The following is a 12,082-nucleotide window of genomic DNA, read 5'->3' as shown; positions in this document are numbered from 1 at the left end:
AGACAAAGGCATGACAAACACACTAGCACCTAAATCACATAAAGCCTTATCAATAAATACAGTGCCAATGTTACATGGGATGGAAAAACTCCCGGGGTCTTTAAGTTTTGGTGGAGACTTGTTTTGCAAATAAGCACTACATTCCTCAGTGAAAGCTACAGTCTCTACCTCACAAAAAGCACGTTTTCTGGTCAAAATATCTTTCATGAATTTAGCATAAGCAGGAACCTGTAAAATTAATTCAGTAAAAGGAACCGTTACCTGCAAATTTTTGACCACTTCCAAGAATCTGCCAAACTGCTTGTCTAGCTTATTCTTGAGTTGTCGGTTTGGGAAGGGGAGTGCAATAGGTGGTACTTGAATATCTGCCCCCTTCTTAACCTCGGTTGTAGCCTCATTCTCATTGACTACCTTTTCAGCTTCCTTACCATCCATAACTATCTTCGGGATTTCCTCACTGACCAGATCACTAGTAGACACCCCAGAATCAACCTCAACCGGCATAGAAGGACCATCATAATCCCTACCACTCCTCAATGTAATTGCATTAGCAGTCTCCCTATTTTCGGGCTGTGAAGGAAATTGGCCTGGTGGCCTCCCTGCAATAGTAGTAGCCATCTGTGCCAACTGTGTGTCAATGATCTTGTTGTGAGCAGTAAGAGCATCGATCTTTGCATCCTTTTCACTTAGAGATTTTTGCATTTGAATCATCATGTTTCTCATCTCTACTAGCATAGGGTCAGGCTGTGTGGCTTGAGGTTGTGGTGGTGGAGGTGATGTGTGTTGTCTAGGGAACCCAGGTGGTCCACTAGACTGTTGGTTGTAGTTGTTCCGTGGTTGGTAGGATTGTTGATGTGGGGGTTGGTATGGTTGTGGTGGATGTTGGACTTGGTGAGGGTTCTGGATATTGTTGCTCCTGTAGGATAGTAGAGGGTTGTTTTTGTAGCCCTCATTGTAAGAGTTGGAGAATGGGTTATTCTGTTTGTAGGATTGAAATGCGTTACATTGTTCAACAGAGCTCCTACATTCCTGTGCATAATGACCAGACATTCCACAACTTTCACAAACAGTAGCAGGTTGGGCACTCATAGCAGCTACACTAGCAGGTTGGGTAGGTTGAGCATTGGCTGCTTGCATATTATCAAACTTATAGTGTAAAGCAGTCAATTGGGCAGTTAATTGTTCAATAGAATTTAAATCATGCTTACCACCCCTATTAGATAGACCTCTAGGATTCCCATACTGGGCATTGTGAATGGTTATCTCCTCAATCACCTCCATAGCTCTAGGCACCTCAAGTTGCATGAACCTCCCACTGGCAGCCGAATCTAACAAACATCTAGACTCATTGCCTAGACCATTATAAAACTGCTGAATCAAGAACCAATCTTCCAAACCATGGTGCGGGCATTCTCTTTGCAAATCCTTGAATCTCTCCCACCTCGAACAAACTCTCATCTGCTTGTTGTGAGATACCTAATATCTGACCCCTCAGACGAGCTGTTTTCTCCGGTGGAAAATATTTAACATAAAAAGCAAGAGCCAAGGACTCCCAATTAGTGATTTTCAAAGCCGCCCGATTCAACCCATTAATCCACAGTTTAGCTTTCCCACTCAAAGAGAACGGGAAAAGTATCTCCATAGTCTGCTCCGGAGTCAATCCCTTTTGCTTTATGGTGGAACAATACTGGATGAAAGACTGAATGTGAAGATTCGGATCTTCACCTGGTTCCCCACCGTACTGGCGTCTCTCAATCATGTTAATCAATGCAGGCTCAATCTTGAAGGTCTCAGCTGCAATAGAAGGCATGATCGCCTTTGGTAGCACGGACAAACTTGGCTTAGAATAGTCTGTAAGCCGTGGGGTAGGTGGCGGTAGTAGAGTTTCGTCACCCATCTCTATCTCTGAAACTGAATCTGTATCTGAAGGAAAAAGATCGCCAATATTATGATCAGAATCAGAGTAATTCCCACACTGTGCAATGAAAGTTCTTCGTCTACGAAAGGTTCTTTCGGGCTCAGGATCGAATGGAGTAAGATTACTAGTACCTACGGTCCTGGGCATAGACAAAGACTACAAAACAATGTGAGATCCGGTCTCAAGGAACGTGAGTTCCTTGAGTAGTAACAAACAATAATCTAGGATAAGCAATCAACAACAGAAAATAAAACCGTCTCCCCGGCAACGGCGCCAAATTTTGACAGGTTAAAGTCGTATCACCTAATCAAAAATAACCTAAGGTCCACTAGCTAGGTAGCAAGGGAAGTCAGGATCGAATCCACAGGGAGCCAGGCGTTCTTTCTACTATTAATTAATTAAACTAAACTATTGGGAATAAGATTTGGTTGATTGTTTGTAAACTAAGACTACGAACGATAATTAAATAAGTATGAATCAATATATTAAGGAAATCTAGGGCATAGGTTCACCAGCAATTAACAATCCAGGACAATGAACAATCACGATAATCAACAAAGTAATTAATTAGACTAGCATGCTCTCTCGAATCGATACTAGTCATAGACTTAGAATTAACGGGCTCTCGCTACTTATTAATCCCAATTCTACCTATTGTCACAAGCCTAAACATCAAATTGCATATCTCGAATCTTAACTTGATATTGCATAACTACACAATTAAACCTGCGCAAATCTAATTGAATAGTGGAATAAACCAATCAATAGGAATTAATCACAACGCTAACAATCACAATTATTCAATATCCCATCATATTAATTCATGGATCCCCAAACCCTAAAAATTAAACTACCCAAGCATGTTGACAATAAACAAAGCAATTAGCATAATTGAAAACATAATTAAAGCAAAAGAAATGAATGAAATAAAGAACAATACCTAATTGAAGAACAATGGAATAATAAAGTTTGAACTTTTGATTGGAAATAAAACTAAGTGTGGGGGACAAATTAGAGAGAAAATTAAGCTTAGGAAAATAAACTAAGTGTTTGATATTAGAAAATAAGGTGTCTCTAAAAATATAAGGGGCTAGTATTTATAGTTTGCCCAAAATACAAGCCAAAAAACGGAAAGAAAACTCGCGCATAAGTGCAGGAGGTTGGTGTCGCCCGATCGGGCGTCGCTTCGCCCGATCGGGCGATGCACTCGATAGTCGGCCCGATCGGGCCAAAATCCGCCCTATCGGGCGGTTTGCGAACTCTCCACATAAGCTTCCGGATGACCGCCCGATCCGGATCGGGCGAGCTGCGCCCGATCGGGCGCGCGTTGATGAGTCCAATTTGCTTCAATTCCGCCCGATGGTTGCATTTCGCCTTCAGCTTCCAGGGCGATTTGCAATCTTCAATATAACTCGCCCATATCACTGAGTCTAACTCTCGGGGCTCAACCATAAGCATCCAAGGCTTCGAAAGTCGACGATGGAGGTCCCGAACTTCCTCGGGCTCATATAGTGGCCTGGTTCAACATGAAACGGGTCTAAAAAGACCAATTTCTCATAATCAAACCTGAAACTCAAGGCACACTCAATAACACACATTAGTACTAGAAACGGCTACTAAGAACACGTTTGACACATAAAAAGTAATAAGGGACGGGGGTGAAACACTATATAAAACGCACATATCATAATCCACACAAAATCTCCATGATCCATCTCTCTTCTTCACGAGCAATACGGGCTGGAAAATGGACTAGTAGATGATTTAATGATCCCGGCCATGAGCATCTCTTTGAACAATTTCTCGATTTCATCCTTTTGGAATTGTGGGTACTGGTGCGGTCTGACCCCAACTGGATTGCTCCCTTCCCGTAGAACTATGGCGTGTTCCCTGTACCTTGTGGGCGTGGGCGGCAGACCAGGTGGCATTTCAAAAACCGACTGAAACTCTCCCGGTGATCCCTTTCAAATTCTCTGGGGATGTTGTGCTCCTCCTTCTCAACTCCACCTTCTGCCTCCACCGCGTTCATCACTATTGACACTCCTCTTCCTTCCCTGTTGATTGATTTTATCATTGCCTTTAGCGAGATTCGCGTGCGGGATAATGATGGGTCACCTCGCAAGATGACGGTCTGCCCACCTGTTTGAAATTGCATAGTCTGCAATTTCCAGTGCTTACCACAGTTCCTAATTTCTCAAGCTAGTCAATACCTAAAATCAAATCCGAGTTTCCCAAATTCAAGGGAAGGAAGTTTTCCTTACGATTGAGATTCACCTCTACTCCTTCAGAAATGCCCGTCCCTCTCACTGACTCACCATTTCCCAGCGATACCTCTAATCCCCCGGACTCCGTCACCGGAATATCATACTCTGCTATTGTCTTCAAGGATATGAAATTGTGGGTGGTTCCGGGATCAATCATGACTATTACCTCCGTTCCTCTAATTTCGCCAAACAACTTCATAGTTTTTTGGGCTTGTTAACCCAATTACTGAATTTAGCGCTACTTCAGCCGCCACATTGTCCACCACCTCCAGCGGTTCTTCGTTAAAATCCTCCTCCCTCCATACTCCAACCTCATCCTCATCAATGAGCTGTACGCTCAGCTCCTTTCGCCTACAAATATGCTCTATTTCCCACTTACCCTCACATTTGAAACATAGCCCTTTCGATTTCTTGTCTTGAAGTTCCCTTTCGGTCAGCCGCCAGAAACCACCATTGGGTCTGGAAAAGTTTGAGGAAAGTCGTGTGTAATTTACTGATGATTGATACTGGGAAGCGGATGAAGTTGTTGGTCCAATTCTGAATGGGTTTTGTGTGTTGTTGGGTTGGGTGTTGGAATGTGTTTGGCCCATCCCAGTTGGTGGTGTTGCTTTGGGTTTGGCTTGATTCTGTCACTGACCCACTGTTGTAGGATCCACCTGAAGACAAACCACGCCCATATATGGAAAACGATCCGGGTCTGCTGGAGCCCGAAAACCCCCCATTGCTCCTATGGAAAACGAACCGACTCTGCTGGAGCCCGAAAACCCCCCATTGCTCCTCTTGAGCCCAGAAATTCTATTCCTCTCTTCGACCCGCACAACCACTTCCATCGTCTGCTCCAAAGTGAGCGGATTTAAAAGTCGTACCTCTGCTTTTATATCATCCTTGAGGCCATTGATGAATTTTCCCATGAGCAGGCTGTTAGGTATGCCATCTCAATAAACAACCTCCGATATTCGACGACATTGGTGGTTTGAGAAGTGGTTAACCACTGTTCGTGTAAGGACCCAACATTTAAGGGGCGAAATTGGTGCAGAATTCTTCCGACCACGAAACCACCGGTGTACGGCCATTCTCCCATTGATACCATCTCAAGGCGTCTCCTTCCATGGCTACGACGGCGGCTTCGACCTTTTCATCCTCGTTCAGATGGCACACTGTGAAATACTTCTCGCTTCTTAAAATCCACTCGTCTGGGTCTCCTTCAAAAAGGGGCATCTCTATTTTTCTGTATTTCCAGTTTCCCTTGCCTCTCTCAAACACCCGCCCACCATCTTTGTCTTCCAGATTTCCTGTTGGTCTTTCTGTGTTTTCAACTTCGTCCTCCACCTTGAAAAGCTTTTGGTGGTTTCTTGTGGCTAGACACAAGCTCTCGCATCTCTTGTTGGAATTTCTCTTAATGATTCTTCATCTCAGAAATCTGCCCTGCTTGGGTTTCTCTGAAACGGTTAAATCTCCCTTCCAACTGAAATATAGCTCCCTCCACCTTTTCGTTGTTTTTCTGGGCTGCTTCTTCACCCGTTTTCTGGGCTTGCTCGTGGATGGTGTTCATCTGTTGAGCCATTGCATCTGCTACTATCCTGCCAATGCCAACCCATCAAATTTCCCTTGTAGTGAAGTGCAAGGAACTCAAATATTCCAAGCAGCCAGGTAACTCAAATTACAAAGGACTCACAAATAGAGAAGAAAGGGTATCTGGTTATATTAATGATAAAGCTTAAAGCTTAATTACACCAGAGAACGTTCCCAATACAACCAAAATACACTCAAGATGATTTCTGTTTTTCCCTCCCTCCTTATTTAAACAAAACGGCTAATAACGGACAATGCAAGTACAACTCTAATTATAATGAGACAAAAGCTTTAATGACCCCAATGGCTGCACCCACTAAGTGGTTCCTTTCCTCTACACTCTTGTGCCTTCTGCCCCTTTGTTGTTGTTAAGTGCAGGCTTCCTTTTCCTCTCCTTGTATATGTGTATATGTCTGTAGAATAGGGTGGTTAGGTGAGTGCATAGCGGGGGGTGGGGTGGGGGTGGAGAGATATATTGTAGCATATACTTGAATGGAGCCCAATGCTTCTTTACCATTTTACTTTGGATTCGAATGGGCTAAATCAAAATAGCTTATAAAAAACTTAGCACTTATTGTGAAGTGGCTGACCTCGTACCATTTGATGCTAGGATTTGTTTGGTATAACATTAGGGGAAGGAAGGGAAAAAAAACTTAAATTATTTTTCGTTGTTTGGTTTGAATGGAAGAAAGTGAGGGGAAAAGAAAGGAAAATGATTTGACAGCTCTTAAATTTCTCTTTCTTTCCAAATCCCCCCACTTTTGCGAGGAAAGGAAAGTGAAGATTTATTAATGATGTTTTCCTTGCATTTCCCTTTCTTTCCCATTAAATCCCATTAAATTTTTGCAACCAAACAAAGGAAACTACAATTTTATTTTCCTTTCTCTTTTATTGCAAGGGTAACGTATACATTCACCACCCCTGCTGTAGTAGGGTCCCTTTTTCGCGGCATTGGGGTATCGTTGATGTATGTACGAGTATTAAACAAATACAGTTCATGTTGTTTCGAAATGTGTCTCTATCAAATATCAACTGCATGGACTTTCTTGTTTGAAGGAACAAAATGTACCTTTCATATTCCTTTCATCTTGCTTTTTTCTTGTGACAATTGTTTGTTGATCTTCAAATGAGTATGCCACGGATTCTAGTCTTCTTCCTCAACAAAAGACGACCAAATGTATTCATTTAACACTTCATATCATTTTGTGTGCTTCCTATTTTCATGCCCTCTCTAGAGCTCATTTGTCAACATAAGAATGATAAGCTGCATGATAAAGCTCAAGCTTTAGTTCTGTACTTCTGTTGCCCAGATTAGCTTGAGCTGTTGTTTACCTGCTTATGGTGGAGCTATCATTGTTAATAAATTCTAACTAATGGCTATTGCCATTGTTATGATATCATATGAATAACATCATTATAAGAAGCTTTCCTATGTCAGAACTGTGTGAACAAGTTCAGGAGTTGGGTGTTATATACTTCATTGGGGTCCTAAAAGTTGTGTCTTAGGTTTAATTGTCTATGTTCGCTTTTGTTAAGATTTTGAGATTGTTATCCCACAGGCTTAAACGCGCCAAATATAGTAAAGCCAGCTCGAATTACTTACATAATTAAAACTATCTTGTTTTTCCAGGCTTGAGCAAACTACAACTGACTGATTCAGTTTTAGAACTCAGTGCTTGTATTTACTACTTAGTTATCAAAGTAAAAAAATGGCATGGGCATGCTTCTCATTTGCATGCAATTGATATTTTTTGCTCTGTGAAGGCTGTAAGCTGTAAGGACATTATACTCTGTGCTCGATGCGTTCTCTCGTGATGAAGAGTTTACAAAGCATAGCTTGGATGCAATATCGTTTGATTGAAAATCAAGGCATTCTTTCATTCACTGTTACATTGGTACTATTACTCTCTGCTGTGCTGTTTACTTCTGACAGTACACACACCCTCACACAATTATTCCTGATACCTAATCATTGTCACACTAGACAAGAGAAGGAAATCACAAGGAAAGAGCAGAGATGAAGCTCGGAAATAATAGAAAGTAGAGTAACCAAAATTGCAAAATATCTAATAGGCAGATGGGCGGGATGCCGGAATGGACCCTTCTTTAGAGGACAGGACCTCATTCTTCAACACTTGATTTGAGCAAATAATGTAATTCGTAACAGAACCCTCAAATTTCAAATGAAATTGAATGAAGTTATAAATGTTTATGTACTTGAAACCTGTTTGATAAAAATCTTAAATGCATTGAAGCACTAATTTTTATGAGAGAAAATTCTACACCAGTTTCCCAGCCGTTAATGTGGAGATTATTTTGCTCATTCTTCCATGGAGATTGGGTAAATGAGACACCCTTGAATCCCTTATGCTAGCTATTGAATCGTGTCGACTTCAGTCTCTTGATTGACCTTGGTCCATGACAATCAAGATTAATTAGCAGCCCAAATGAAGTATTGCATCAAAATAAAGACCAGACTGGTTGTCCGTGTAGTTGTTCTAGACAGTCAGAACGCCTAACTGTGTTTTTAAAGACATTGATGTTTAAATTAAACTGTAAAGAAAAGCTGGTCTTGTATTATCATTACGCTCATTGTTTCTAAAACACAGTTTTATGTGGAGTGTTTTCTTCAAAACCATTGAATCTTATTAATAATGTTTATAATAGGAGGCCCATTATGTTCATAGTTTTTCTCTAACCTCGTAATTCTTGCGAGGTGGAAGGAAGAAAGACAATTTAGTCGTATGAAAATATTGAGGTTCAGAAAGATGGTCAGAGTGTTGGATTAGTTGTTGCACACTAACAATTTAAATTAATAGGCTGCAGAAATGTTGTCTGTATCTGTAAGGCTTTAAGCTGAGGTCTCATGTTTGGTCTGTGATTCTATAGCTCTCCCAAATCTTTGCTAAACTGTAAGGTACAAATTAACATCCTAGGAGTAAGTAGCTGTACCGTTTCAAATGTGTTATCTGTCTATGTTATTTGAATTATTGGTCTGTGCAGGTTCCAAAAATCACTGTTATAATTGGTGGAAGTTTTGGTGCTGGAAATTATGCGATGTGCGGACGTGCATATAGTCCCAATTTTATGTTCTTCTGGCCGAATGCGAGAATATCAATAATGGGAGGGGCACAGGTACTATGCTTTTACTGTATTACTCCATTTTATATATAGTATTGCTTTCTGTTGTTTAGAATTTTAGTGTGTCTAAAGTAGTATATAATAACTGAGGTTGCTGATGTATCCCTATTTGGGTTCATGTGACAACCCCGAGGAACACTTTAAGGCTTAAGCCACCCTGAGATTCGACATCTGTAAAATCAGTTATGTTTTTTGCACACGAGTCACTTATGGCAGTTAGTTTTAATCCATTCAAACATCTCTTAATATGCTTGGCTTGTCTACTGCTTTACTTTGCAAGGTATTTGCATTTTCTATTTCTAATCACTTAGGGTCATCCTATCCTTTATATCAAATGCATAGCAATGCTGCTCTTGACACTGCCGCATATCAGACTTTAGGATTAGGGGTTCAAAAGACTTAATATCTCGGTGTGAAGTTAGTTCCATGCTCACACCTCACAGATGTCAACGATCACCTCTGCTTCCAGAAAATCTTTCTTTAGTAAAAATTCTTCCAAACTCACAACCTCATGGATGAGTCCGTTTATGGCATCTGTCTTGTCAGTTTCCTCTTGAGATTTCTTGTTCTTTGGTTTTTGCATTTGCTATTCTTTGTTTAGGGTATCCTGTAGATCTGTTGGCATGACTGTAGCAGATACTAACTAGTAATTGTTAAGGAAGACTAACAGTGGAACAACACGAAGGTTGTTATCTCGAGGAGGGGGGAAGATAAAGAGAGAAATTCAGGTGCTTAGGAAGGGGGTTTGGGTGTTTTAGGGGACAGGAAAGGGCTGAAATGAGTTGGACATAACCAGATCTCCACCAGAGGCCTTAGGGGTGGCCAAGAACAGAGCCCAGTGTTTGAACTGAATATTGGAGCTTGAGTACTGAATGAGCTGAACTCAAATTCAGTTGAATTGTGGCCTCAGGAAATTAAGAATTAAACGGACATCTTTCAAATTATAGTGAGATTGTTATATATCCTTTACCTCAAGGCCTAAACAGATCAGGGAAGTGGGATGGGTGGGCCATGCAAGAGTTTGGCTCGTGGCCAGCCCTAGGGAGGGGGTTTGATGGCAGGGGAGCGAGGACAGGGTCATGCAGATCGGGAAGTGGGATGGGTGGCCCATTTAGTTTTGTTCCTTGCCATCATCCATTGTCAAAATGGGTAGTTGATATCACATTTCATTGTTCTTACATGAAAAACTTCCTATACCTGATGATGATGATATGCCAATGTTCTCGGGAGCATCACATTTTAAAATCCTAGTCTTGCTTCTTTTTGTCTGGTTCATTTGTTGATTTATGACTAAAGTAACACACATCATGGTTGATGAATTCAATCTTCATCTGTAAGTTGAGTGATTAAAATTAAAGTTGGTCTCTGGAGAATGCTGCTTCATGTTTCAACTAAAATGATACACTGAACCTTAATCCTTCGTGTGATTATAATCAATCTGGGCATTCTATGCTTTTTCTTGTTGCAAACGAAGTATCATATACGACACCTTTAACCGGATGGAAATATTTTTTTTGTCAGTCATTCGCGATAGACTACAGTCCCAAATTCTCAATATGCTCAAATGCAGGATCATGCTTTGTTAAATATGTGTGAACCGGATGGTCAATAAATGCTCGATTATTTTTACAAATACCAACTCATTGATAATGAAAAGAAAACTTATTTGGTGGTTGCTCTCATTGTGCGTATTGGTTAGCTGGGGCTGCAGGTGGGGGGACAAGAATCATGTGTGATGATCTCTGGAAAATGAGGACTGATTTCTTTCATGGCATTGTTTAGGCTGCAGGTGTGCTGGCTCAAGTTGAAAAGGCCAACAAGAAACGACGGGGTATACAGGTAATGTATAATTCTTGGAGATGCAGCATGCTACAATGCTATTAGCCTTTAGTTCATTTGCTGGACAACTACGCTTACCTGAGCTTGCATATATGATACATTTGCAGTGGACCACTGAAGAAGAGGAAACATTCAAAGCCAAGGTGGAACAGGCGTACGAGGAAGAAGGTTCTCCATATTATTCTACTGCCAGGCTTTGGGATGACGGCGTCATTGATCCTGCAGATACAAGAAAAATTATTGGTCTATGCGTATCTGCTTCAATGAATTGTGCTCCGGAAGAGACCAAGTATGGTGTATTCAGAATGTAATTAGATAGATGAGATGACGATCATAGTAAGTAAATATGTTGTAATTTGTAAATATCAGTGGAAGCAACTACGATAATTTCACGTTATTCATACATCATGACGATGGGCACAATTTGAGATAATTGTTCCATTAATGCTTTTTAAAGGTTTCAACACAGGAACAACTATGCAAACTGAAACTACCTTATATTCCATAGCGGTAAAAGAAATTGTATGTGTTACGCACATACTATGTATGATTTCAACATTTGGCCGATTTTTTTTTAATTAAGCCTACCTATGCGATATTTTTCAATTATCTCACTTTTAATCCCCAATTACTTTAATCAGGCCAAAGTGATTGGCTACCGGGAACAAAGTCAACGTTTCTTTTGTTAACAGCCTAAACTTGGTTTCCCTCCTAATTTTTTTTTTTCCTATGCAGAACGGAGAATTATATTACCTTATGTTAAATAGGGTTCCAAAGGAACCTAGTGTTTTTATATAACTAGCAAAACAGCAGCTATGGATCATTACAAACCGAACCTTCCAACGCTCAACCATAGCTGAAAAGACCATTAACGCAAAAGAACAGATGGCTATCTAAAATACAAAACATCAAGCCGTAGACCAACGAGAACCTACTTAGAAGCAAAAACTAGGTTAGATATATCACAACAAAATACAGCTGATTCCATAGAAGATCAGTACGAAGAGTAGGCAGGCAGTTAGGCATCAACTGTAGGTGGGATCTCCTTCTGGTAGCATTGCATACCATTCTTGGGTGGTTGAAAGTGGTAAGTGCGCTCTCCATCCATTGTTCATCCAATATTCACAAGCCCATGAGCCACACACTTCACGCGTCACATGGAGAATGATTACATTCCAGTCCCTCTTAAGCAAAGCAGCCACAACCACAATGATTGCAGACAACTTGTGATCATGATAGTCCTGTGAGTTTGGGCATCAGTTTCAAGCTCCAAATTGGTGATTTCCCTCCCCCAGGCAATGAGCAAGCCTTCCTTAATTGCCAATAGTTCTGCAGAAGCTGGACAAAT

The 12,082-nt window shown here is 40.9% G+C and overlaps 1 protein-coding gene and 1 non-coding gene across 3 annotated transcripts in view; both read left to right on the top strand.

Moving 5' to 3' along the window:
- The window catches only part of LOC110794202 (methylcrotonoyl-CoA carboxylase beta chain, mitochondrial), a 31,251-nt gene extending 20,042 nt beyond the window's left edge, over nucleotides 1-11,209 (top strand). Inside the window, exons 8-10 of one of the 2 annotated variants that reach the window (XM_021999146.2) lie at nucleotides 8,758-8,889; nucleotides 10,678-10,734; nucleotides 10,842-11,209. In XM_021999146.2, coding sequence (XP_021854838.1) covers nucleotides 8,758-8,889; nucleotides 10,678-10,734; nucleotides 10,842-11,045 — 393 coding nt within the window. In that variant the 3' untranslated portion in view covers nucleotides 11,046-11,209. Of the gene's footprint in view, nucleotides 1-7,518; nucleotides 7,650-8,757; nucleotides 8,891-10,677; nucleotides 10,735-10,841 lie in introns of those variants that run through there. The other variant, XR_002534956.2, reaches the window with a different exon arrangement.
- LOC130464552 (small nucleolar RNA R71) lies at nucleotides 1,394-1,498 on the top strand. The gene has a single exon (XR_008924950.1). It is a non-coding gene; the product is annotated as a small nucleolar RNA R71 (small nucleolar RNA).
- Nucleotides 11,210-12,082: the final 873 nt, after the last annotated feature.

This window comes from Spinacia oleracea, chromosome 6, assembly GCF_020520425.1.
Source record: "Spinacia oleracea cultivar Varoflay chromosome 6, BTI_SOV_V1, whole genome shotgun sequence".
NCBI classification, from domain to species: Eukaryota; Viridiplantae; Streptophyta; class Magnoliopsida; order Caryophyllales; family Amaranthaceae; genus Spinacia; species Spinacia oleracea.
The sequence above is the reverse complement of the archived record's forward strand: the minus strand, read 5'-3'. Positions and strand labels throughout refer to the sequence as shown.